We start from the raw sequence: 27,808 nt of genomic DNA on the forward strand, positions 1-27,808 counted from the left end.
AAAATATAAATATATATAGATAAAAAAAAATTTTTTAAATACACTAAATGCATTATAAATATAATAGATCTTCAAATTTCCAAAAATGTTATATATAAATAAATTTAATGCCGAGCTTTTACAACAATTAATTCATAAACGTACACTAAACTAGGTAGAAATTTAAATGTATTGTTTATTTCAGTTAATTTTAACAATGTTTTTGTGATGAGCCGTAAAATTTATTTTATCGCGCGTAAGCAGCTTTTTCAATCGCTGGAATTAGAATGGCAACTGCTCTGCGAGGGAGCTTTCGACAGACAGAAAGGAGAGTGGTACTAAAAAGAGCGAATTACTGCCCTATTTACCAAAGGGTGCTCAACATGACCAGCACCCAACAAATCAAGCAGTGGCCAAGTTGGAAACAGTACCAGGCGCTCAGTAGCACCCACTGCAGAAGAGAATTACTAATCAGCATATTATATGTCTCACTAACTCACCGAGTCACCGTCTCAGCGATACTCTGACCCGCCAATGCAGTCAGCACATTTTGCAGTGTCAGCCGAGCCAACTACGCAAAGTGCTACCACATTCAAAACTCCCTGACCTACCTACCTACCTACGTTAGCTCAACCTCATCGCAGTTCCCGCATCGCCTGTGGTCCGGCATTACAGTAACCATAGTTACCATTGCCGCGACGCGATCGTCCTGCAAGTGTCTACTTCGGTTAGGCACAAACAAAAACAAAGACCATTATATTTCGATTTCTGTAAACATATACGGTAGTAAACTAAAATGGAACATTATCTAAATACTTAATCGGAAAGCTCTGTACATACAATGCTCCCCTGGGAACGACCATCCTAACCCACTCGTAAGAGCTCTAAAGGGGGAATGCGTGGCACACTTGCGATCTTTGGATTTATAACCATTAAGATTATTTAACATTAATATTACATTAACCATTAAAGAACCATTAATGATATTTATACATTAACATTAATCACACAGAAATTCACTAACAACACACTGACAGAAATCTTTATCACTTCATGACTTTTTGGGGAAATGATTTAAATAAATTGACCGAGGCCTGGTGGCTCCCGTCTTCCACGACAAAATATGAAGCCCTGATTATGTAAGGACCTCGCCCAGAAGCTCGAGGCTGCTAGGTTACGGTCACTCCTCGTGGGCTTCCAAGATGGATATCCCAAAAAAACTGAGCCATGCCAATCGTTTTGACCTGGCAAATCCCCACCAGAATTTACTGGGTCAAGTCGAGTCCACAATTCAACCACTAACCTAAAGGGTTCCTCGGTCCAGCCTCACAGTCTCCTGATTATTTTACGGGAATAATAATATTTAAATATGTCTTTAAATCACTCGCGCGCTGCTGCGACTGCGCAACCGACAATGTCAATGAAACAATTTTTATTTGAAGCCACCATTTGAATTATGTATCTTCTCAAGAAAAACAAGTAAGAACGCTATAGTCGACTACCTCGACTGTCGGATACCCGTTACTCAGCTAAAGGGACATAAGGGAAATGGAGATATGCAACCAGCAAAGCGAGATTGTAATGCGCACCTTACTCGCGATCTTAATATATGGTTATGTGTGTTTGTCACGTGATTATGCCACGCCCACTCTAACACCCACAAGCCGCGCAAGCCTGTGGCGCCCACAATTTTCATGGTAGATAACAAATTAACTGAAACGTATTGGTCTCTTCAATACCTATCGATTGAACAAAAAAAAAATTTGCCACGCTCACTCTAACGCCCATATCGCTTAAATCTGTCTGCTGCCCACATAACCATATATTGAGATCGCGGGTAGGAGCGCGCATTTCAATCTCGCTTTGCTGCTTGCATATCTCCATTTCCCATTGGTCCCTTTAGCTGGATAACGGGTATCTGATAGTCGAGGTACTGGACTATAGCGTTCTTCCTTGTTTTAAATCTGTACATTTTATTCATAATAACTTTTCTTCATTACAGTTTGCATAAATCAGTATCAAATCCTATCAAAATGTTTAAGCTTTCATTTCTTACACAAATCTTGAGAAACTTATTAGTTCCTAAATTGTATTATATTTTAGTTACTTCTAAGCACATGTTAAGAAATCGTAAAAATGATGCTGTGGGAAGATAATATGGCATGTATTGATATATAGTATTATACAATATGGTAATATGATAATATATGTGGGGTATACATAATTTCAATCGTTCTTTGGGCAAAAACAGAAGTGGCGGATGATTTAATAAAATTTAAAATACATCTTAATTTCATACAATTTTGTTGTTTTTTTTAAAGAGCCGAAATAATTTGAGATTTGAAAATTATTCAAATCGGATTGTAAGTTGGACTGCACGCATAATTTAGCATCTGCGTACATTAGTACTCGAGAAAGAGTAAAAGTAGCGGCTCCCTTGTGGGACACCGGAGGTAACGTGGAGTATACAAGAGAGAGAATTTATAAAAAGTACCCGTTGGTTCTGCAATTCAGAAACTTAAGATCTATCTTAAAAGATCAAAAGGGAACCATATTAAATCGAATTTCTAACCAGAAGAACGTGATTTACTGAGTCAAATGCTTTACTAAAGACAGTGTTAATGACCTCTGCTTAAAGATGTTTTTAAAAATCCGTTTATTACAAATAAGGTAAGTTCCAAAAGGCTAGTGGTTGTTCATCTCCGTTTCATAAACCCGTGTTAACACGGAGATATAACTGACCAACAGAGGAGTAATAATATTTTCCAGAAGCTTTGAGATCGCCGACAATTTATCTAATTGCATGCTTCCACTTTGCTACCTTTCTTGTGGAGAGGAATTACAAATGATTCCTTTCACATATTGGGAAATTGTGGAGATTCTAAGGATAAGGTTACTAATTGGAGAAGGGGCTTGAATAGAGCCACCACGCAATATCTAAGCACGCAGCTAGAAATTCCATCAAGACCAGGTGAAAATACAGGCTTGACACATTGCAGATCAACAAGCAAATAGCTTTCCCTCAAGGTGGGACAGAAAATAAAATACGACTTGGATACAGTGTAAGAATAAGGCTGTAAAGAATAAGGTAAAGTGGAATGTCGTTTGAAAAAAATTTGGTAAAAGATCGGCTGTCTCTGATCAGTTGTTGCGGTAATATTTTCAAAAGATATGTTATGTACGCCCTCCACATAGAGAAAAAACGACGAATATTTAGACAGGGGGAGGGGTGCATGTGACTAACCAGACTCATACTAGTAAAGGCAGAAGAAAATGCAATTCGGCAATTCTCGGGTGCCGCGTGGCCAGAACAACGGCCACGATCGACCTACTGGTAACCATACTCCAGTAGCTGGCAAAGTGCACCAGCCGGCCGTTGACTCCCAAGATAGCAGATATCGAGGAATAGTAATCCTAGCTGGGAACACCTAAGTGATCCGATCAATACCGGCAGCCAAGTAAAAGCTCTAGTCTGGTATAAAAGACCTTAGACATTTAGAGAAGAGGAGAGAACCCATTTGTGTGTCTTGCTGACGGAAGCCGACAGCTCCGAGGGAAGACAACTTTCCCTGTAGTAGTCGTCCACTGAGTTTTTTGCCACCAGGACCAGCCACCATATCCAACAGTCTTTGAGGAGGACACAAATCGCTGCTCGAAAGATCCTTATGTGTTGGACCAGCGCCGCCATTGTCATCAAAGAACGTGGAGAGGATCAACAATAAGGACGACATCTGACATACTGTGATGTTTGTAGCCGCTGTACCCGTGATCCCCATGCTCCTGAAAATTGTTCAGCTGTAGGAGCCATCCGTTCGAAAGCGTGGTGACCAATAACGTACTTTTGAGAAAGTAGTGGTGCAATATAAATGTGTTAATCGAGCCAACCAAAGCTAAAGTGAACTCATGCATAACCAAAGACCAATATCCTCAAGTAATACAATTGGAGAACAAGTGAAAATCAACGAAAAACATTGGAAGCATTCAAACATGCACTGAAATACATTTAAACCAACCGAATCGATAGACAAAGTGCGAATCATGATGAGCAACCGTTGAAGTCGCATGCCTCTGGCATAATATAACTATATATTTTGTGTTTAAATGAATTGGTATAATTAGGAACAGCCGTATTTTGGTGCACGTATATTTATATATATATATATATCCAAATATAATATTTTCCAAAGCCCAGGATCCGGAGCGTCGAGATCTCATCGCCCAGGATTTAAAGAGGGGGTAAGTTTGTCAGAGCACGGTTCCTTCTTATAAACATACATATATAAATATCTGTGCAGTATCCTACAGTTTTATAGACTACTATAAACTTTTTCAGCGACGAGTATTAGCCTTGTTGTTGTATGTACAATTGCAAGAGCTCTCTGAGCGACGTTTTGTAGTCGTGAATAGTCAGCATTTTGCTGATGTGTGCACCTTCACAGGTGGTAAATTCGATACTCTCCGCTAACCAAATATTGTCAATAAATTTAATTTCCATATGAATTAGCCAACATTATGTTATTCATCCACGGCATTCGCCGATATAAAAATTATCCAATAAATTTGTAATGTAACAGAATATCAAAACATGAAGTGCTAGAGCTCTATTAAGGGGGTGTGCTGACGCGAGAAGTGGAGTAGGTCAAGAACAATGACATAACTTTTGACGGACAACCTTGACAATAGGGGATCGTATTGGGCGGCCCGCGACGATCCATTGGCACACGAATTTGTAAAGGGGAGGGAATATGGCCAAAACACAGCCCGATCGTATTGCGATCAAGCGACAGCTAAGCTTGTGGGGCAGTGTGGACTGACGACTGACGAACCTTATGAACTAATATTATATTCCAGGCACTTTTAATATTTATTCTCGTTATGTTGGAGAGGAGAGAGACTCACCAAGATCCCACGACCTGAATACGACGTAGCTTATGCCGGCAAATGGCGCCTGAACATCGGATGCCTCTCCCTCGGCCCAAGTCCCTGCCAGGACTCGGGCTCTAATATGCCCACGTAACAGATATCGAGGAAGGATTTACGCTTAGTGCTAACAAAATTTGTTAACTTTATTGAACTGAATTGAGCTTTACAACGATTTCAATAGTTTTTGTAACACAGAGAGTTAAGTACGGTAAAACTAGACCGAGCACTTGAGTATCTAGAATAAAAAGATTGAGAACCGGTATCTTTGAATTTCCTATAAAGTCTGGAGTTATTATTTCTCAGGTATGTCACCTCTTTATCTTAACAAGGTGGATTGTTTAAGACTGACGGATAGTATAACGGAAAACAAGAATTGAAAAACGAATTTACTGTACTTAATAAAATATTTATAGCTTATCCATATTTTGCGATGAATAGAGATCGGACCAATCAAATTCTGATATATAAAAGTTTAGCCTCTGAAAGTCAGCCTTGCGAAAACAATGTAATCGCTTAGTTGACTTCTCTGATTTTTCTACTGACACAGCCCCAGTGTCGATTGAGACCTCAGAAGCAGGATGATATGGATCTGCGGGTTGAGTAAGTGGTGCTACTTTGGACAGAAACACGCAGTCCGGAGTAGTTACAAAGCACAGGTCCAGTAAACGGCCTAAAGAGTTACTAACTTGAGACAAAGATATGTCAAGCAAACCTTCAGTGAAGTCATGATGAGTACATTCGATTTATCATCTTCAAAGAAGTTCCAGATATATTAAAATCTCATAGAAGCACAAGTTGAACTATATTAGACAGCTTATTTGAAACGGACTATATAGCGAAAATATAATTTAAATACTCCGGAAAATCAGATGCAGGCGGTATGTACGAGCAGGTAGACCAGGTATCACCTGCTCTACCAGGAAACGGTAGCCTTACACATATGAATTCAATATTATAGAATTCCTCAACAAGTATCTCTTTCGACTTAAGGGTAGAGAACACGGCAATTAAGACTCCACCTCCTCGCCTGGATGGTCGATCATGCCAATAATTGGTGTATTCACCAGGGAGAATTTAAGAGTTTAGGATCTTTTAACCAGGTCTCAGAAACAACAATAATACTAGGTGCAAAAGAAAAAACTGTCCGAATACAATCTAGTTAACTTGCTACGCAAGCCTCTGGAATTCTAATAAGATAGTTTTTAGTTTTTTGAGGAAGTGGTTACGGTAGAAGGTCAAAGTGCGACGGTACTCTGGCTTTGGCTCGGGAATCTGATTTCTCCAAGTTTTTTTCTTTAACTTGTATTCCTATTCCTACTTTCGAATTTCTCTACCACCATAAGTGCTGGCCAGAAATTGGCAGAACATATGGTTGAAAAGATCTCATTTGGAACAAAATTCTTAAAAGACGAATATATATAGTCTAAAACCTCGGAGGCCGTTTGTTCAGGGGAAAGCCGGGTCACAAATATTTGTTTTTTTTTGGCAGAACCACTAATAGGGGTTTTGGTGCGGCAGATGGTGTTTCTGCAGAGCCAACTTGTGCCAGTAGAACTCAGTATTAACTGACGGTGTCATTATATTTAGTGAAGGAGGAGGTGAGTCAATTGCAGACGAGTCAGATTGCAATTTGTCTATATATTTTTTAGCTGCTGATCTTGGCTTTGGTCGACCGCTGCTTCATGATGGAGCTCTGATCGTTACTTTCCGGGGATTGCAGGGTGTTCTCACTAGGCTGCCTACCACCAGTGGCTTTTTTACGCTTTGGATACTCATCCAATAGCTTAAGGATGTTAAATTATGAATCCAACGCTGAGAGTAACTCATCTGCTCGGCGAAAACTATCTCTGGCTACGCCAAAGCTATTATTTACACCCTTTAAGCCACCTTTTGATTGGCGCACAAAAGATCTCATCTCCTGCGCAACTTCTAGACATGGGTCTCAACAATATAATAAGTTATGACCATTAGCCAGGTCATCACTAGTTCAACCGGTATACCCGACACACTTGGTATGAGCCATTTTTTCACAGAGCCAACTCGTCAGTTTTGATTGGTCAGCTCTGATTAATTTATGGCATTTTTTAATAGAGCTGAAAAAGATATCCATTGTTTGTGTTATTAGGACCTCTGTACCAGAGGAATATAAAGGAATATAAATTTTCAAGCAAACAGTTGAAAGTGCGGAACAAACACAAACTCTGTACGCTTTAGCTTTCGATTAAGGGAATCAGAAAAAAAAGTTAAGAGAGGGAGTGCGAGAGAGCGGGAACGTAATGCAGTTGATGCGCATGCAAAAACAACAACACCAAGCAGCACTGTAGCTACGACGGACAACGCACAAAAGAAAACAATAGAAATCACAGAAACAACATTTAGAGAGAAAGTGTGCGGGAGAGCGGGAGCGTAATGCAGTTAATGCGCTTGCAGAAAACAACAACACAAAATAGCACTGCAGCTTCTACGGACAACGCACAAAGCAATATAAATTACAAAAACAAAAAAGAGAACATAAAATTCAAATTGTAAATGGATTTACTAAGTATTTGCACAGAATAGAATAAGTTCACTCGCGAAGCGTATGAAATAGTGATCTTAATTTATTTTTAAGACCGAATAGGCAAACAAGAAAATAAATAAAAATTCGGAGTGAAGAAAAAAAACACGACCGACTTTTAATGCACTTTATAAACCGAAACGGTATATTTGATGGTATTGGAAGAATTCGTGGTACACAACAAATTTTATTTATTATACCCGTTACTCGTAGAGTAAAAGGGTATACTAGATTCGTCGGAAAGTATGTAACAGGCAGAAGGAAGCGTTTCCGACCCCATAAAGTATATATATTCTTGATCAGGATCACTAGCCGAGTCGATCTAGCCATATCCGTCTGTCCGTCTGTCTGTCTGTCCGGATGAACGCTGAGATCTTGGTAACTATGAGAGCTAGGCTATTGAGATTTGGCGAAAAGATTCCTGAGCTTCTTACGCCACGCCCACTCTAACGCCCACAAACCGCCCAAAACTGTGGCTTCTACAGTTTTGATGCTAGAGTAAAAATTTAAACTGAAATGAATTGTTCTCATCAATACCTATCGATTGACACGCCCACTTTAACGCCCACAAACTTCAAAAAATCGTAAATATGAACGCGGATATCTCGGAAACTATCAAAGATAGAGTATTGGGATTTCATATTTAGATTCCGTAGCCTTGTACGCAGCGCAAGTTTGTTATGCGAATATGCCACGCCCACTCTAACGCCCACAAACCGCCTAAGCCTGTGGCGCCCACAATTTTTATGCTAGATAAAAAATTTTAACTGAAATGTATTGGTCTCGTCAATACCTATCGATTGATCCAAAAAAAAAAAATTTGCCACGCCTACCCTAACGCCCACAATGCTTAAATCTGTCTTCTGCCGGTAGGTGGCTCATTTAAATCTCGCTTTTCTGCTTGCATATCTCCATTTCCCTTTGGTCCCTTTAGCTGAGTAACGGGTATCTGATAGTCGAGGTACTCGACTATAGCGTTTTTCCTTGTTTTTACTTATAATTTAAAAATTTTACAGTTTCTTAAAGACTTATGAAGAGCTTTTACTTGCAATCTTGTACCGTTGCACAGTTTTGGAGGTCTTAAATTTTGTTAAGACGGGGTGGCTTGATCGCTGAAATTGAATGAAGTCCAAAGAACGAAGTTACGAAAAAACACGGGCGTACTTTAGAGTTTTTATGCGACGTGCGTGGGTGTATATTTGGACACTTTGAAAGTAGAACTGCATAAGCCTAGCTTTACTTGAGCGCCCCAATGCGGAACGGAATCTTAGGTGAGAGATGGAGAGGGAGAGCTGAGGGCAGTACGAGCGCGCGAGTTGTAGACATCTGGAGAAAACTGCCGCTCGACACTGCTCCAGAAATTAAACGCCCTTTTGGCGTGAACATTCTCAATATTAACGCCGGAAAATTGTAAGGAAGTAAAGCAACCTTGCACCGTGCGTTGAAGTTCCTTTAAGGCTGCTCCAGACTCCTGCGCTATGAATTGCATATTGAAAAGTTTTCAGGTGACTGTTCACCTGCAATCGCTAATTTTCGAAACGCTCAGTTAGAATTTTTTGGGCTGAGCGAAAGCCATCATTGGTGAGTGGGGATCTCGAAACAATTGAATGAGCTTCGACAGTAGTTTTGTAATTTAAAGAGAATAATTTTTGAACGGGCGTTAGACTCGGATGGTCCATGCATATCGCCGTGAAAAGGTCCCGGATAGTCGGTCAGCGAAGATAATTGTTCGAGAAAACCTATGTGTCGATAGGATGCAGACGACAGCCATATGACGTGAAATTTTGGGACGGAGTAACTTTAGCTTATGGTATTTCGGAGGAGCCCTGTTGGATTTGTTCCATGAGCTGCGCGGCAAACATTTCATAAGTGGAGTACGTTTGGTTTAGTTCGATTTAAGTATGGATTTAGTGTCAGCGGCGCTCTCGCCTGCAGCCACAACGCAATCGGAGCATACGTCATATGCTGCCTTTATCGTTTGCCACAAGGAATTGAAATGATCGCAACGGATTTTACAGGCGGATAACGTTGGGGAAGGAGCACCTGGAGCGGTCACAGTGGCCTCAAAGTGGATCAGACAGTCAGCTGTGGCCATAAATCGGGCTAACGCGGATTTTGCTGATGTTGCCATGACGCAAAATAATTTATAATTTTAATTCAGACGTAAGAAAACGAAATCGCGCTAGAAACTAATTGGACTTCAGGAACCAATCGAAGTTCGTAAAAATATACGGTCACACTGTCGGATAAGTAAATTCAATAAATATTTATTTATTGGATTTATGTATGTAAATAATTACGGACTTTAATTTTGTTTCTTTGAAAGGAGTATTTATTGTGAGCCCTTGACCCACTGTGCGCTGGAGAAAATGTCGATATACGTATGTAATGATTTCAGTCAGAAGTTTGCAACGCAATGAAGAAGACGTTTCCGACCCCATAAAGTATATATATTCTTGATCAGCATGACTAGACGAGTCGATCTAGCCATGTCCGTCTGTCCGTCCGTTTCTACGCAAACTAGTCTCTCAGTTTTAAAGCTATCGGGCTGAAACTTTCTCAAAAGTCTTATATTTTTTGCAGGTAGTATATAAGTCGGAACCAGCCGGATCGGACAACTATATCTTATAGCTCCCATAGGAATAATCGCAAAATAAATTTTAAAAAATTATATATTTGGTGTTTTTTGACATATAACCTTCTAGGCTTGGAAATTACATTTTTTAATTAGTTTTGAGTTTCAAATTAAATTTTATCAAAATCGGACGATCGGACTGCAAGGGAGCTATAAGATATAGTTGTCGGATAAGACTGGTTCCGACTTATATACTACCTGCAAAAGAAATAAGACTTTTGGGTAAGTTTCAGCCCGATAGCTTTAAAACTGAGATGAGAATATACAGCAAATGGAAATCTCCTAGAGTTTAACAGAAGCGAGGACACCAGCACGGAGGTGATGAGAGAGAACCTCGAGGGTGTTCTAGGAGAAGCGGCGGAGGTGCGCAAGCTATCTGAAAGCTCGAGGAGTAAGACGGTTGTTCGTGAACGGTTGCAGTCTTTAATAAACTCTCATATTTAGGCGCATAATGCCATCTCTATCCTATGTTACAGAAAACCGATATACATATATATATACTTTTTCGTTTCTGGCAACGCTGCTAGGACGGCGTCTTTTTGTGAAATTCGTATCAGTATCAAATAGGCTTCGCAACTAGCAAGAATAAAATTAAATACAGTCCACACAACTCAATCGCTTATATTTCTAACCATATTGCTGGTCCATCGTTCCGGATTCTTGGACAGTTTTGAAGTGCTTTGATTCTCATAGTAATTGTTTGCAATGGAACAATTATAATCATTAGTGAAAAGCAGTGCCAGATTCAAGGCCAACATCACACGTGTCTTGGCATGGGCTGAACAAACGGAGATTGCTACACACACAGAGATCGTCACACGGATAGATCTTCTCAACAATGTTTGGGAGGAGTTCTACCTGTTTAGCGATTGCATTGCGCTTCACGAGGAAGTGGAAGGTTATGTCGATCCGGAGATCGACAATGCGGTCTACGAAGCAAAATACCTAAGGGCAAGCGCTATTCTAAAGGAAAGGAGTAATGATCTTCAACCGGGGACATCTACGAGCAGTGCGAGTGGCAGCAACGGGCTACATTCAAACAACGATGCAATTTTGAACTTGCTGCAACAAAACCAACAACTATTTGAGCGACTTGCTGTAAGTCGGAGCACACCGAACATGCCTGACCATGTTGGTGGTGACGTCACATTAGCGAATTCTCGAAACTCGGTACTCACGGCGAATTCGAATCTGAGCGAATTGCCAAAAATTCAAATCAAACAGTTCTCTGGCAACTACACAGAGTGACCATCCTTTCAAGACATTTATGAAAGCACAATTCATAACAAACAGCATTTGTCCAACACCCAGAAGTTCCATCACTTAAAAACACTACTCGTTGATGAGGCTGCCAACTTGGTTCGACACTTGGCAATTATGGACACGGCTTACAACACAGCATGGGAACGTCTTAAGGAAAGATTCAATCGTCCACGGCACATTGTAAACTCGTTTTTGGAACAGTTTATGAGCCTGCCAACAACTACAAAGATAGATTCAACAGTTCTACGGAAGGTTTCGGACGGAGCAAACGAAATTGTTCGTGGATTGGATGCGGTGAATCAGACGGGACGCGATTGTTGGATCATCTATCTAGCCCTAGATAAACTTGACGCTGACACACGGCGCAGGTGGATTGAGCGCAGCATGGAAACAGATTCACCCACTCAGAACACACTCTATATGGCTGTCAGCAGTTTCTGGATATGTCTGGACTGCAGAGGCGATCATTTGTGAAGGAGAAATCACTATGCTACAACTGCTTGCGACCTGGTCATGGGGTCAACAGGTGCAAGTCAACATTCAAATGCAGGCAATGCAAAGGCTAGTGGGAATCTTGCCCAGATAGCGGGGGACGAGCAAAACTTAAGCGCGTCTAACATAAACTCAGTGACACTCAGTCATTTGGCCCAAGGAGCGGGCACCCAAAAGGTTGTATGTGCACAAGGCACTGCAAAGTCTACACATCTAACGGAATTCAAACGAAGCATATTACCAACTGCTATGGTGTATGTTAAAAACGCAAAAAGTGACCACGTAACATGCCGTCTTCTATTGGACACAGGATAAGAGCTGACTTATGTATCGGAGCGTTGTATCCAAGCTCTCGGACTGAAACGGTCGGCATCACGCATTTTGGTTACGGGAATCTCTTCTGTAAAAGCAGACACGACAAGGGGATGCAGCACGCTGATGATCGTTGGGTTGTCTATGCCCACGTGCTAGGCAGAATCACCTCATCTCTGGAACGCCAAAACATCGACGAATCGACACTTGAGGTATTTAAGGATCTGCAGCTGGCAGATACACATTTCAACGCAAACACACCAGTTGATATGCTATTGGGAAGCGCACACGTGTGGTCAGTGTTCACAGGACGAAAGATGTACGACAACAAGGGTAACAGCAGGGGTCGTTATGGTGTCTTCGATCCTGTTGCTAAAGTCACTGGATGGATTTGGGGGTGGAATAATTGGCTGCTGAGTTTCGATGAAGGAATTACATGCATTTTATCCTCCAGTTCCTTTGCGAAGTCAGTTTTCGGTTGGAAATTGGAGTTTTGATGAAAAAATTCTCCTGGAAGGCGAAGGGTTGTTTCGTACACAAGTTGTGCTGATGTTGTTGGTGGTCTGGCTTGAATGCTGAACGCAACCCGAGCAGGATCAGTGGAAGTTTTTGTGGCCAATTTACACGATTTTTGCACATAATGGCTGCCTTTAGTGTTCTGTGCCAGCGATCGATGATTCCGTTTGCTTGCGGGTGATATGCTGTTGTGCGAAGGTAGTTTATTCCTAGCAGTAGTGACCATTCATGGAACAATTGGGACTCAAACTGTAGACGTGTCAGCGGTAGTGTTATGGGTAGGTAGGTAGTCAATTCGCTAATAAAATCCAGTTGTCGAAGTTGCCGTGGGGAGGCATTTCCTGGTTTTTGCGAAAAAGCGTATACCAAAGGTTTATGATCTGTGCGAATGTCAAATGTTCTTCCTTCTAGCATGTCGCGAAAGTGTCTGATGCTGAGGTATATAGCGAATAGCTTTCGATCGATAGCTGTATTTTTGGTGCGGTTGAATTGTAAAGTTGGTGCTGCTCCATGTTAACTGATGCAACCGCGATATCATCGACGTAAACGAAGACAAAATCCATCTCTGAAAATGCGGAATGCATGTATCGTTGGAATGTTTGTGCCGCGTTGCACAGTCTGAAAGTCATGTGGGTGAATTCAAATAACACAAAAGAAGTAGTTATAGACGTTTTGGGGATGTCTAGAGCCTCGAAAATACGTGCTTCCCGAAAAATATATGAGTGCAGTCTTGTACGTCTGGTAAGGGATACCGATCTGAGGTGGTTTGAGCATTGAGAGCTCGGTAATCGCCGCACGGCTTTGTGACGCGCGGCAAACGCCGAGGTTGATCAGATACTGGAACTCACTTTTTGCTGCTTGGAATTTTTCTGGAGTAAGTCTTCTGGGCCTAGCGAATGGTGGAGAGCCTTTGGTTTCAATGCGTTAGTGTGTGTGACTTTAGTGGTAATTGCTTAAGGAGGAGATGAGTTAGGCTGTGTAATGTCCTTAAATCCAGTAGCTTGGAGAATTCGCAGTGAATGTTATATGTCCTGATTGTTGGCTAAATATACCGCAGTATGATAGGCGTGTTTCGACATTTCGACACTAACTTCGAGTTTTTAAGATCACCCAGGAAATTAAAGTGCTGCAAGAAGTCTGAACCAATGATTGGGATTTTCTTATCGGCTATGGTAAAAATTCATGTGAAAGGGCGGGGCAAGCCGAGATCCAGCGCAGGGCGGGTGGTACCATAAGTATGGATTGCTGTTCCATTGGCTGCGAATGATGATGTCTCGATTAATTGTTTTTGGTGGTAAACAGATACGTCAGCTCCAGTGTCGATGAGAAAACTTTTACCCGATTCGGAGTCCGGAACGAAGAGACGGTTGGAGGATGAAATTCTGCAGATGTTTACTTTGAGCAATGGGTAGCGTTGTGAGGCATTTGCGATACGGTCGTCGAAGCTGCTTTGTTGACCTGTTCGTGGACCTTAGTTTTTGAGCTGTTGTTGGCATGGAAAGAGGTTTGATGCAACGCTGGGCACTGTCCGCGTACTTGTTGTGGTACCAGCAAAATTGAGGGTTAGAATTGTCCCTGGATAGTGTGTTACCCCGGAAGCTGTTGTTGCTGGGCGATCGATTATAGCTCCGACCGCGTTGCTGATTAGTGGTGTAAAGGAGGTGACTTAGCTTGTTGTTGATCTGCTGTAGCATCTTGTCATTGTGATCCAGGCGTTTAACCAGCTGTGTGATGCGATCCTCCTGAGAAGCGTGGTGTGTGTTTTGCTGTGATACTGCATACAGGTGATCCGAAGTGACGTAGTTAGGGGAAGCATCGGCAGCAGTTGCAAGCTGAGCGAGGTTGGTGTTGGGAGAGCTTTCGAGCAGACCTACGATTACAGCACGCGCGGGAGGTGGTAAGCGCTTGATCCAGTAGCGACGTACAACCGATTCGTCATTGGTGGCGTTAGTTTGCTGTAGTTGGCTGTCGCAAGTCTGTCGAGGCGCACCATCTCTGATTCGGCAAATTGGACAAAATTGCTTGCTTGAAGGTTGCGTACGGGTTTTTTTGTGGTGGGTTATTGTTAAGATCGTGCACTTAATCCAGGTTTTTGGGATCAGCATACGCGATTACTGCTGCGTATTTCTCCTGTTCCTAGCGTGCACCGAGACCTTGCGGTAAAAACCAGCTTTCCAGTTTGGGGAAAAACATTTCGATGTTGGTGAGGGAATGTAGTTGAGGGAAGGGCATATTGGCAAATACCAAGTTAAGTGCTTCCTGCGCGTCGACGAAGTCTTCGTTATCCGGCATTGTTTTAGGTTATGTTGAAGTTATGAGTAAGTCGATATGCGATTGCTTTAACTGCAGATGTTCGAGTCGTCTGGGGTCACCAACTATGGTTTGTCTTTAAACCAAGGTAAGTCCTGCACTTACGTGAAACACAGAACTTGGATGCTTGGATTATAATATATATTTTGTACTTTGTTATAAATGAGTGATTGTTGAAAATTGAGATCTCTTTTCTTAGTGGGCTTCTTAGCGTGGTTCTTACAGGAATGTGACCAGAGAGGGATTTTAGATACCAATCTATACTGAGGAGTTTTCAGCGATGCCAGATGGCAGAAAACATGATTGGCACGCAACAAAGCCAAAACTTCTGGTATAGATTTTGGGAGACAATCTTGTAAATCTTGTAAAAAAAATACAAGTTACTTTAAAACAAAGTACTACTAAGTTATGGTTTCGATGGAAGCGGAGGTCTTTCGAACTAAAAACAGGGTTTTGTAGATTTACAGAAGTGTGTTGTCAAAAGAAGTATATTCGCCACAAGAAAAACTCCTTTGTAAATGATTGATTCTAGCGGTTTAAAATTAATTTTGGGAAATGCACCAGAGATTTTCGCGGAGATAACAGTTTTTGATCTTATCTTAATAAGAACTTAAAAAACATCCTTGTTTGTGCCTAACCGAAGTAGACACTCGCAAGACGATCGCGTCGCGGCAACCGCGGAGTTGAGTTGCGTTGATAACTGATTTATTCTTCATTTGATACATGCTTATATACTACTTGGAAAACGGATGTTTAGTGTAATGATTAGTGAAATAAGCTATATTCTAAAGTAGGTAGGTAGGTCAGGGAGTTTTGAGTATGGTAGCAATTTGCGTAGTTAGCACGGCTGACACCGCAAATGTGCTGACTGCATTGGCGGGTCAGTGTACCGTTGTGACGGTGAGTTAGTGAGACATATAATATGCTGATCAACAATTCTCATCTGCAGTGGGTGCTACTGAGCGACTTGGCTACTGCTTGATTTGTTGGGTGCTGGTCATGTTGAGCACCCTTGGGTACGAAAGTTCAGTCAGCTGCAATGAACTATTATGTATAGCGGTTGATTCTCGATCGGACGAGTCAGTGTCGGTAGTTATACCTTCAGGCTCCTTTATTTTATAGTCCATCAATGCTAAGTTCGTTAAATGAATCCCTTCTTCATCGAGTGAAATCTTATTTTATATCAAATTGATTATCATTCATCGGAATTTTATCTTTCGTTGGCTCAGCGTTCGGTCCAGCACGACCATCTGCGTCTACTACCAAAATAGGGTTGATTTCCGAATCAGATACGGGTTCTTTATTGAGAAAACCTGTGATTACATATCTAAGCCGTGTGCCTTGTGCCAAAGGTTTATTAGGTCCTAGTCTAAGAAGTTCACCGGTTATTTCACGATAATGTACATCAATCCCTAAGGTTAGGTCAATGGGTCCAGGTTTCCGAAAGTCAGGATCTGCTAACGGCAGTCCCTCGGGAATATTAAGATCGGTTGCAATCGGTACTGACGGTTAATCAGAAATGACTGTGGAAATAATAAATACCTCTACTAGTGTTTCAAAACCTGATGTAACAAATAAGAGCCTTTGTATTGATCTAATTGCTGTTGTTGTTTTTCCTCCGATTCCAGATATTTGAATCGGTAACATTTCCTTAAGAGATAGCAGATCTGTGATCCAGCATCTATTACAGCGCGATCGGTTGGCCCTTGTAATGATACCTTGGCGGTCGCGAGCAGAGTATATCCTCTAGGGTTGTCGTAGTCTGCAATGGTTGCTGCGCCGGCCACTGGATTGCTAGTCGGTCCTTGGTGTAACAGTGAATGATGCCGTCGCTGGCAGACTCGGCAAGTGGTCGGTGATCCACAGTCTTTAACCTTATGAGCTGTAGACAAACAATTTATACATGCTCCTACTTGAATAATAGTTGGAGCCGTGTTTTGAGGTCCATTTCCTGGAAACGGCTACCTGCTCTAAGATTTCGCGGTCCTAGGTGACAAATCTTACAGCTCTCTTAATTGTGAACTAACTGATGGCGAAGTGTTGCTGTAGGTTGAGTGCTGATCGTCTCCAGCATGAAAGCGCGCCGCCCAATAAACGTCAGTACACTCCTTAACTCCAGTGCAGCTAGAGACTGCTGGTCTAGTTTTCTTCTGATCATAAAACACAGGATTGGATCCCAGGATTTTGTGCTGACATCGAGGTTTTTAAGAGTACTCATTGAGTTTTTGATAGAGTCATGCAAGGCCCTTAGTTGGCGCGAGGAGCCGTCTATAGGCTTAAGCCTAGTACTCACATCGACGAAAACCACGAGCTAACCTAGGAGTGAGCGAGATGCAAACAGGCGGCTAAAGCTTTTCGTCGGGTCTGTTTTTCAGCGCGGTACTCAGATGAGCTAAGGAAATACCAGAAAAAATACCAGATTTCGCGAGTGAATTTTCGATGAACGCCGTTAGCCGCGGCGCAAAGAATAAGAAATTTAATCTTTGGCGGTGTTCGTGCAGTGGCGGTGGGGAATTTAAAAATTAAAAATGGAAGAAAAACACCCAAAACGGCTAAAGAAGGTCAGTGCAGATAAAAAAGGACGCCTAATCCAAGCTGTTGCCCATTGTTGTGGGACTTGACCGACAGGATGCAATACCACAACGGGGCAAATCCGTAGAATAGTTGAAGCGCTGGAGGAGATCCACTAGAGAATCCCAGTGGGAAGGAACATGGGACATCGCTCGATCTCCGACGAGCTCTCCATTGAGGACTCCTCCTTCACCAGCTACTTGGCAGCTGGTGATGGAGCTGAGATAGAGAATGCGCCGGCTTCTATAGGGAGGAGGAAATAAGGTGGCCCGCTAAGGGACAGCTGGAGGGGCCATTATAAGCCATTATTGGCCAGCTCGGAGCTGGAGCTGGCGCGGGAAAGATGGCGAAGCATCCGTGGGGCGAGAAGGAAGCCTTAAGCTTCTAATTTACAAAAACAGAAACATCCGTTGAAAATTTCATTTATTTTTATTTTAATTTCTTTGTGCACCAGCAGACTCTTCTTTTTTAAATTGCTCCAATTGATTTGTTTTCCGTTTGTCAACAAACCCAGCTGCTTGACAGTAAGACCATGCCACATGCATGGAGGTTGAACTTTGAAAACTTCGGTCACACTACAAAGAATACGATTTTTCGACTAGTGAAACTCTTAGCCGATCTGAGTACTAGGCTTTATGGTCAATCATTTTTGCTATGGCGGCGAATAATAGAATTTTTCCGTTTTGGTACCTGGCCTTTAATCGCAACCAGGTGTCGTCATAGCCACCCTGTGAGAAGGCTTCACCTCGAAGCGAACTCTGTAGAATATGTAGTTTTTGACTGGCCGAATATGGTTTATTATGTACCAATTCCACAAAGAGATCATGGAACTGTGGCCAGTCTAGATACTCGCCGTTGAACTCCGGAATGCTAATTGGCGGAAGTGCCAAGCTTAGGCTTATTGACGCGTCGTTTTCTCGAAGCAGGTTCATTTCGTATTCCTCGTATAATGTGTGGAATTGAGCTAGCTCTGCTACTGCCAGAGCTGCGGCCCCAGATGTGCTGTCCAATTCGTCGTGGGCTTGCCTCAGTAACGCCCAATGGAGATCCAGGTGCCTTTGTAGGGCTGGGGGGACGGTTGGGGCGTTCGAGGCTAATGTTAATGATGACTCCAATTCGTTGACTTGATCTCCTGTTGCGATCTTGATGTTCGCAGAAGTTCGTCTGGGGGCCTTCGGAAGCCCGCTTCCAGTCGGCATGTTGTCCAGAAAGATATTCTGATATTTTTTGACCAGCTTCTTAAGTGCTACTAGTCGTGAAGAGTACTCACTTCCAGTGGGCAATGCCGCTTGCTGGACTTCTTCATCTAGGTCGCAAAACTGCTGCCAGAGATCGTTTAGCTGATTTAGCTTACCGGAATAATAGCCGTCTCGGTGGGGTCGTTCGACCGAATCCTTGCCATAATTCTTTATGAGCTGTTGGATCTGTACTTGTAGCTCATTTTGGTTGTCTAGTAATCGATTGTGTAAATCGATTCTTGTGTGACTTGTTTCCTCTATGAATTAAGTAGACATGTTGTGTGTATTGGAAACATAGAATCTGGATGAATCTGAGTATCCTGTGAAGCTGGATGAAGCTGAGTATCATGTGAAGCTGGATGAAGCTGTGAATCCTGTGAAACTGGATTAAGCTTAGTATCTTGTGAAGCTGGATGAACTATGGTTTCCAGGGTGGGTGGATGTAGTGAACTTAACGGGTTTTCTCACCAGTCAGAGGTTAAACTTTTGGTGGGAAGGGGGTTGCTGGAGTGTGATCCTTTGTTGGTAAAGGATCACGTCGGGGTCACCAATGTTTGTGCCTAACCGAAGTAGATACTCACAAGACGATCGCGTTGCGGCAATGATAACGATGCTGACCTGCGCTGAGGTTGAACTAACGTAGGTTAGCTGCTAGTTGAGATAGTGTATTACGAGCCCTATTCCAAGAGGTAGGAAGTAGAACCGCGGAGTTCTGAGGTGTGTTGATAGCTGATTTATTCTTAATTTGATACAAGCTTATATACTACTTGGAACACAGAAGTTTAGTGTAATGATAAGTGAAATAAGATATATGCTAAAGTAGGTAGGTAGGTCAGGGAGCTTTGATTATGGTAGCAGTTTAACTAGTTGGCTACGCTGACACCGCGAATGTGCTGACTGCATTGGCGGGTCAGTGTACAGTTGTGGCGGTGAATTAGTGAGACATATAATATGCTGATCAGTAATTCTCATCTGCAGTGGGTGCTACTGAGCGCCTGGTACTGTTTCCAACTTGCCTACTGCTTGATTTGTTGGGTGCTGGTCATGTTGAAAACCCTTGGGTACGAACATTTCTTATACGTTTATCGTGCCAATTTTCGATCAATGTGAAAATTCCAAAACATTTGTTATTTCACGGCAGAAATAATTATAAACAAATATTCTTGGCTACCCATGGCCACCACGGTTTATAAAATCCTCGTTCTCGCAAGTGATATTATTGAAAGCACAATACATCCTATGTTCTATTTCGAAGGAAAAGAAGTCGAAGAAACACTTTGAAGGACGTAATCCAAAGATCTTTGGACACCTCAGATCCAATATCATTGGTAAGTCTAGCTAATCGTAAAAAAGAACAACACCGACTGCGTCTTCCAAAGGAAGACTTAGAGTGGCTTGATAGTCCCTTAAGAAGCTCTGATCCACTTGAGTTAAGGGATACGGAACTTGACACCGAAGAAGATGTTTCAATACCATAATTATTTATATTTTACCTTCCAGGACTTTTAAATACTAGTTTTTCTCAAAATATGTTCGATATTTCAGTATAAACACAAACAAAAATCTAGACATTACGTTTTGTTTTCTAGTTAAATTTTTCCTTATCTATTTTTAAGTATAAAACAGGTAGAAGGATGCGTTTCCGACGTCATAAAGTGATCAGGATCACTAGCCGACCGGCCAAGATTAGGCCAAGCAAAAAAACGGAAAAAAATGCTCGTCGGTTGAGAGCAAACAAAATTTTAATATGATCAATTGCTCAAAGTCTGAGTGAATAAAACTTATTTCGCAAACGCACGTATTGGTCGACAGTTATTTGCGAGCTGTCATAATACGTATTCTCATAAAAACTTGGCCGCTATACAGGTCCGCCAGTGATAATTCATATTTCCAGAATTCCAAACTTTTCATTGCAGGCGATCTGGCTTAGGTACGAAACTACATAGCTGGACCAAAGTAAATCACCGGTCAAATTTGAGTTCAGACAGGACCGATCTGGTATGACGTACGATTGTAAGACAAAACGCATTATAATCATCGATGTCGTTTACCCCTATACAATCAGTCTGCCTTAGACGAAGATCTAACAGAACCGCACAAGCGAAATACAAAACTCACTGGCGGAGAAAGACAGTTGATAAAGAACCCTTACGAGGAATTCAGTTTCAATCGGAATCACTAGTTGTTCGCAGGTCACATCGAAATACGAAGTTTACAGAATTCCTCATCTGGGTGCTAAGAGTTATTATATATCTACCGCAAAACAAGTTGGCAGTCTCTGATCGTAACATTAGGCCGTAACTCCCAATTGTGTTTAAAAGTATTGTGTGCAAAGAATTCACCTCATTATGTACATAACTATGGAATTCAAGAAATGCTTTCGGCTATTTTCGTCATTACTCTTGAATGGTCGTTTTTAATTTGTGGATATCGTTACATGAATATCCCCGAATAGCGTTTGCGGTTAAAAGTATAAATAAATAAAGGCTTATATAATAGCTTTTTAAGATACATAATACAAAAATTTATCCCGCATAAATACTGTGGGGTGGAAATGTAGTTTATGTAAACGTTTTACACGGTCACAATTCATCTACTATAATTTTTGCATTCGTGTTGCTCATTTTCCATCGTCCAATAATGATCAAGGATGTCTTCGCTTGTAAAGCGAACGTTCGGATCCGACTGCAGCATATTGGCGATCAAATCACGTACGCCGTCACCTACATCGGACCAGTATGGATCTGGAAACTCGTAAATGCCCGATATAATGGCGTCAAAGAGTGGTTCCTGTTGATTATCGGGCGCCACAAACGGTGGAAACCCGCACAGTAGTATGTACAAAATGATGCCAGCGGCCCACACGTCGATCTTTTGGATGCAAAAACGGGAATATTTAACTAACTTAATGACGATTTAGTTTAGTTTCTCACCTTTAAACCATATCCGACTTCTAACAATATCTCCGGCGCGACATAGGTGGGGGTACCACAAACGGCAAAAAGAAGATCGTTTACCTCGCATGCTAATCCAAAATCAGCGAGCTTTAGTTCAAGAACGTTTCCATGTTCATCTAGTTCTACCTGTAAATGTAAATGGTTTCAATCATTATTTGTTAAACAGATGATTAATTCAAATTACAAGGCTCCTACCAGGAGATTCTCAGGCTTAATATCTCTGTGCACAATGCCCATTGAATGCAGGTAAGACATGGCTGACGCCAAATGCCTTATCATAATTCGCGATTGACTTTCTGAGAATCGAGTGGCCTGAGTTATTGCATCGAACAGATCGCCACCTAAAATAATATATTTACATATTTTAGCTGGTAGAAACTGTACAGAAATCAACGCTTACCACTTACATACTCCAGTACCAGATACATATTTGTATGTTTCTCCACATTCATTATAAGTGATATTATATTCGGATGATCCAACTTTTTCATGACTCGAACTTCAGCATCAATGTAGTGCTCCTTGCCCTTGCATTTGTTTTTATCTATTATTTTCAAGGCATATAAATTTCCCGTTTGACGATGCATGATCTTCAGAACAATGGCAAAGTTCCCGTCGCCGATAATTTGTCCCAACGTGTAACTGCCCCGTATATCTGCTGGCAAGTCATCGAGCTCTATGCCAGGGTTTTTCAGTAAAGCAGCCTCTCTATGGTCATCAGGCGCGGGAGCGGCTTTAAATTCCTCCGAATCCACCAACGGGGGATAAGCCTTTTTGCTCTTGAAAGGCATCTTGGGCTTGGGTCCCATGCAGGTGGTCCCTGCCGTGCGCAGGGTCTTGCGTATGACATTAATAGCACGTTGCTCCTCCGCTTCCAACTTAAAATCCTCCGCAGTGTTGATTCTCTCTGTCCCATATGCAAAGAAAATATCATCCGGTCCAAAAAAATCTGCGAGTTGAACCACTGATATACCTGAAAGGGTAATTACCTTTCTAACATATCCCGTATCTAGGCGAACCACTTGGGTAATGGCGGTCAGTACGTGTTCGAAGCTTGGACTGTTACGCTTGTTTAACAACAAACGCATAATGTGGCGGGGCTTAGTTCCATTACGTATCAGCGTAACTATACGAGGATGAACCACAGTGTCACGGTTGATAAAGCGGGACGCGTTCAACGGAATCCTGTTGTCCACTCCTCCGCCACATACTGTAAGTGGTCCATTGCTACTTGCTAGTGATCCGTTTTTTAAGGGAGAGGCGGGTCTATAATTTTTAGCCAATCGCTGATTATTCGATCGACTGTTGTTGGACAACGTCAAATTAACCAAAGGATGGGAGCCAGTGTTGTATTCCACCTTCTTAAATTGCTCGTTATTGCAGGAACAAACGTAGCTCTGACCGTCCTCCAACTCATCGAGAGTGTTAATCTAAAAAAGCAAAAGCATGAGACTGTATGAGAGTAGAGGCAACACCGAGGAGTACGCACCTTTTTCCCGCACATGCTATATATCGTGCGAACAGCCCCAGGTATCTTGACACTCTCCTCAAGCAACCGGGTTAAGTCTTCATAAAGACTCTCGAAGGATCGGTACCGTTCATTGGAGACAGGTATTGTTATGCCGGAATAGAAACGATCCCCATTGCGGAAGAATTTGATACGATGCGCTTTGCGTGTCGGAGTTCGGCTGCTCGAGATACGCTTCTTAATTTGGGCGACGGCGGGTACAATTGTCAAGGATGCCATCGCACTAGCAGAGCTCATCGTAACACCACTTTCCATTGTTTTGGTTCCGGGCGTGGCTGACGTGGTTGAGGAGTCCCCACTTAACGAACCATTCCTTTTTCCCACACTTCTATTGCCTGTTAAAGAACCGTGCCAGTTCTTCAGTTCATTATACTCCTTTTCCAGCTCACAGGTTGAACTATGCTTCAGGCGTTCAATGATAGTAGCCTCGGAGACAGCATTGTTGGAAATATTCTTCTTTGATGTGATCTTGGGCGAGGCAGGCGCAGATGCAGAAGCTTTGAGGGAGGAAAGCTCCGTGGCAGTGCAATGTAGGCTGTTCAACGTCATTGTGTGGACTTCCATACTAAAGTAAAGCGGAAAAGAAGTTATATACTCAATAGAGTTTCTGCAGATAAAGCAATGTACTGCTTTCTCTTCTTATTGTATGATCTCTGGACTGCGTGTTAAAAGCATTGTTTAAAATAAAAATAAAAATAAATGTATAAATGTATGTATAAAAATAAATGTAAATAAAAAAAGTATCAAATCCAACTAAAATAAAACTTTAATCAAAGTGTTGGTAAATAAAAGGTTTACAATTGTTTTAGCTAATTAGCAGAACACAAAAAATGGTTTTTAATTTTATATAGATCCCATTAGTAGTAATATAGCACGACAGAGTTTCATATATTAAAAACAAGAAATAACGCTATAATCGAGTACCTCGACTATTAGATACCCTTTACTCAGCTAAAGGGACCAATGGGAAATGGAGATATGGAAGCAAGGCGAGATTGAAATGCGCCACCTACCCGCGATCTCTATACATACATATATAGTTATGTGGGCGGTAACATATTTAAGCGTTATGGGCGTTAGAGTGGGCGTGTCCAATTTTTTTTGGGTCAATCAATAGGTATTGACAAGACTAATACATTTCAGTTAAAATTTTTGCCCAGCATGAACATTTTGGGCGCATATTCGCGAGACAAACTTGCGCTGCGTACAAGCCTACGGAATCTAAATCTGAAATCCCAATTCTCTATCTTTGATAGTTTCCGAGATATTCGCGTTCATACTAACAATTTTTTGAAGTTTGTGGGCAGTTAAAGTGGGCGTGGCAAACTTTTTTTTAGGTCAATCAATAGGTATTGATGAGAACAATACACTTCAGTTAAAATTTTTATTCAAGCATCAAAACTGTAGGAGCCGCAACTTTGGGCGGTTTGTGGGCTCTAGAGTGGGCGTGGCACCATGCTAAAACCAACTTGCGCTGCGTAAGAAGCTCAGGATTCTGCATGCCAAATCCCAATAGCCTAGCTCTTATAGTTTACGAGATCTCAGCGTTCATCCGGACGGACGGACAGACGGACATGGCTAGATCGACTCGGCTAGTGATCCTGATCAAGAATATATGTACTGTATGGGGTCGGAAACGCTTCCTTCTGCCTGTTACATACTTTTCGACGAATCTAGTATACCCTTTTACTCTACGAGTAACGGGTATAAATGTTTAATTTATAACAGACACACAAGAATAAATTTTTAAAATGAATTATACAACGAATGAAAAAATATATAAAAATATAAATATATATAGATAAAAAAAAATTTTTTAAATACACTAAATGCATTATAAATATAATAGATCTTCAAATTTCCAAAAATGTTATATATAAATAAATTTAATGCCGAGCTTTTACAACAATTAATTCATAAACGTACACTAAACTAGGTAGAAATTTAAATGTATTGTTTATTTCAGTTAATTTTAACAATGTTTTTGTGATGAGCCGTAAAATTTATTTTATCGCGCGTAAGCAGCTTTTTCAATCGCTGGAATTAGAATGGCAACTGCTCTGCGAGGGAGCTTTCGACAGACAGAAAGGAGAGTGGTACTAAAAAGAGCGAATTACTGCCCTATAATTCTGGATGCTGCCTTCTTCGCCATTACTTTTGTTGCCGTCTTCTTCGTCGTAACTCTGGATGCCGCCGTCTTTGCCGTTACTTTTGTCGCCGCCTTCTTCGTCGTAATTCTGGATGCCGCCGTCTTTGCCGTTACTTTTGTCTCCGTCTTTGCTGTTACTTTTGTCGCCGCCTTCTTTCTGGATAGTTCCGCCGCCGTCTTCGAAATTCTCGTCGCCGCTGTCTTCGCCTTTACTTTTGTCGCCGTCTTCTTCGTTGTAACTCTGGATGCCGCCGTCTTTGCCGTTACTTTTGTCGCCGCCTTCTTTCTGGATAGTTCCGCCGCCGTCTTCGAAATTCTCGTCGCCGCTGTCTTCGCCTTTACTTTTGTCGCCGTCTTTGTCTCCTTTTTGTCTCGCCATTTCGTCAAACTTTTCCCGAATTTCCTTCGGTATATTATTTAATCGCAAGATCAATTGTCTCTTTGTTCCGGTTGTTGATAACTTTAATACACTCAACCACCTTTTTAATTGTTCAATCGACTCGTTGTTTAAATCCATTTTGATTTTCTTTTTACTAACAATTTAATTAATTGGCTCGTGATCGGCCCACTTCTGATTTTGTAGGGGTATGATATATTCCCCCAAAGTTAAACACCAACACACATATATATGTACTTCTAGTCTTTATTTTATAATTTCGTCTGTTCAGGATCACGGTCGGCGTTCAACTGCCCTCGCTCTCAGCTCACGATCCGCATCAACCCCCGACTCATTGGGAGAGTGTGAGAGCGATGAGAGAGATAGAGAACAGTGAGCGGCATCGTACAACAACAACAACTTATTCTTAGAACTTACACGAATGATCTAGAAGGAATACAATAACATACACATACATACATACTACGACGTAGCATTCCTGCTACAAACATGACCAGCACCCAACAAATCAAGCAGTGGCCAAGTTGGAAACAGTACCAGGCGCTCAGTAGCACCCACTGCAGAAGAGAATTACTAATCAGCATATTATATGTCTCACTAACTCACCGAGTCACCGTCTCAGCGATACTCTGACCCGCCAATGCAGTCAGCACATTTTGCAGTGTCAGCCGAGCCAACTACGCAAAGTGCTACCACATTCAAAACTCCCTGACCTACCTACCTACCTACGTTAGCTCAACCTCATCGCAGTTCCCGCATCGCCTGTGGTCCGGCATTACAGTAACCATAGTTACCATTGCCGCGACGCGATCGTCCTGCAAGTGTCTACTTCGGTTAGGCACAAACAAAAACAAAGATCATTATATTTCGATTTCTGTAAACATATACGGTAGTAAACTAAAATGGAACATTATCTAAATACTTAATCGGAAAGCTCTGTACATACAATGCTCCCCTGGGAACGACCATCCTAACCCACTCGTAAGAGCTCTAAAGGGGGAATGCGTGGCACACTTGCGATCTTTGGATTTATAACCATTAAGGTTATTTAACATTAATATTACATTAACCATTAAAGAACCATTAATGATATTTATACATTAACATTAATCACACAGAAATTCACTAACAACACACTGACAGAAATCTTTATCACTTCATGACTTTTTGGGGAAATGATTTAAATAAATTGACCGAGGCCTGGTGGCTCCCGTCTTCCACGACAAAATATGAAGCCCTGATTATGTAAGGACCTCGCCTAGAAGCTCGAGGCTGCTAGGTTACGGTCACTCCTCGTGGGCTTCCAAGATGGATATCCCAAAAAAACTGAGCCATGCCAATCGTTTTGACCTGGCAAATCCCCACCAGAATTTTCTGGGTCAAGTCGAGTCCACAATTCAACCACTAACCTAAAGGGTTCCTCGGTCCAGCCTCACAGTCTCCTGATTATTTTACGGGAATAATAATATTTAAATATGTCTTTAAATCACTCGCGCGCTGCTGCGACTGCGCAACCGACAATGTCAATGAAACAATTTTTATTTGAAGCCACCATTTGAATTATGTATCTTCTCAAGAAAAACAAGTAAGAACGCTATAGTCGACTACCTCGACTGTCGGATACCCGTTACTCAGCTAAAGGGACATAAGGGAAATGGAGATATGCAACCAGCAAAGCGAGATTGTAATGCGCACCTTACTCGCGATCTTAATATATGGTTATGTGTGTTTGTCACGTGATTATGCCACGCCCACTCTAACACCCACAAGCCGCGCAAGCCTGTGGCGCCCACAATTTTCATGGTAGATAACAAATTAACTGAAACGTATTGGTCTCTTCAATACCTATCGATTGAACAAAAAAAAAATTTGCCACGCTCACTCTAACGCCCATATCGCTTAAATCTGTCTGCTGCCCACATAACCATATATTGAGATCGCGGGTAGGAGCGCGCATTTCAATCTCGCTTTGCTGCTTGCA

The 27,808-nt window shown here is 41.8% G+C and overlaps 2 protein-coding genes across 4 annotated transcripts in view; both read right to left on the reverse strand.

The window, feature by feature from the left end:
* LOC119562531 (uncharacterized protein DDB_G0290685-like) lies at positions 1–27,528 on the reverse strand. The gene is made up of 2 exons (XM_037875723.1): positions 25,407–27,528; positions 1–343 (listed from the first exon to the last, which is right to left on the reverse strand). Exons 1-2 carry the CDS (start codon positions 25,945–25,947, stop codon positions 318–320), a joined length of 567 nt encoding a protein of 188 aa, XP_037731651.1. The 5' UTR covers positions 25,948–27,528; the 3' UTR covers positions 1–317.
* LOC119562527 (serine/threonine-protein kinase GE16371-like) overlaps positions 21,175–27,808 on the reverse strand; it is a 36,731-nt gene continuing 30,097 nt past the window's right edge. For 2 of the 3 annotated variants that reach the window (XM_037875721.1, XM_037875720.1), the window contains exons 2-6: positions 23,243–23,846; positions 22,154–23,183; positions 21,949–22,094; positions 21,730–21,879; positions 21,175–21,667 (exon numbers count right to left, since the gene is read on the reverse strand). In XM_037875721.1, the coding sequence (XP_037731649.1) occupies positions 21,386–21,667; positions 21,730–21,879; positions 21,949–22,094; positions 22,154–23,183; positions 23,243–23,845 (2,211 nt within the window). In that variant the 5' untranslated portion in view covers position 23,846 and the 3' untranslated portion in view covers positions 21,175–21,385. Of the gene's footprint in view, positions 21,668–21,729; positions 21,880–21,948; positions 22,095–22,153; positions 23,184–23,242; positions 23,847–27,808 lie in introns of those variants that run through there. The other variant, XR_005221879.1, reaches the window with a different exon arrangement.

This window comes from Drosophila subpulchrella, unplaced genomic scaffold (assembly GCF_014743375.2).
Source record: "Drosophila subpulchrella strain 33 F10 #4 breed RU33 unplaced genomic scaffold, RU_Dsub_v1.1 Primary Assembly Seq55, whole genome shotgun sequence".
In the NCBI taxonomy this organism is placed as follows: domain Eukaryota; kingdom Metazoa; phylum Arthropoda; class Insecta; order Diptera; family Drosophilidae; genus Drosophila; species Drosophila subpulchrella.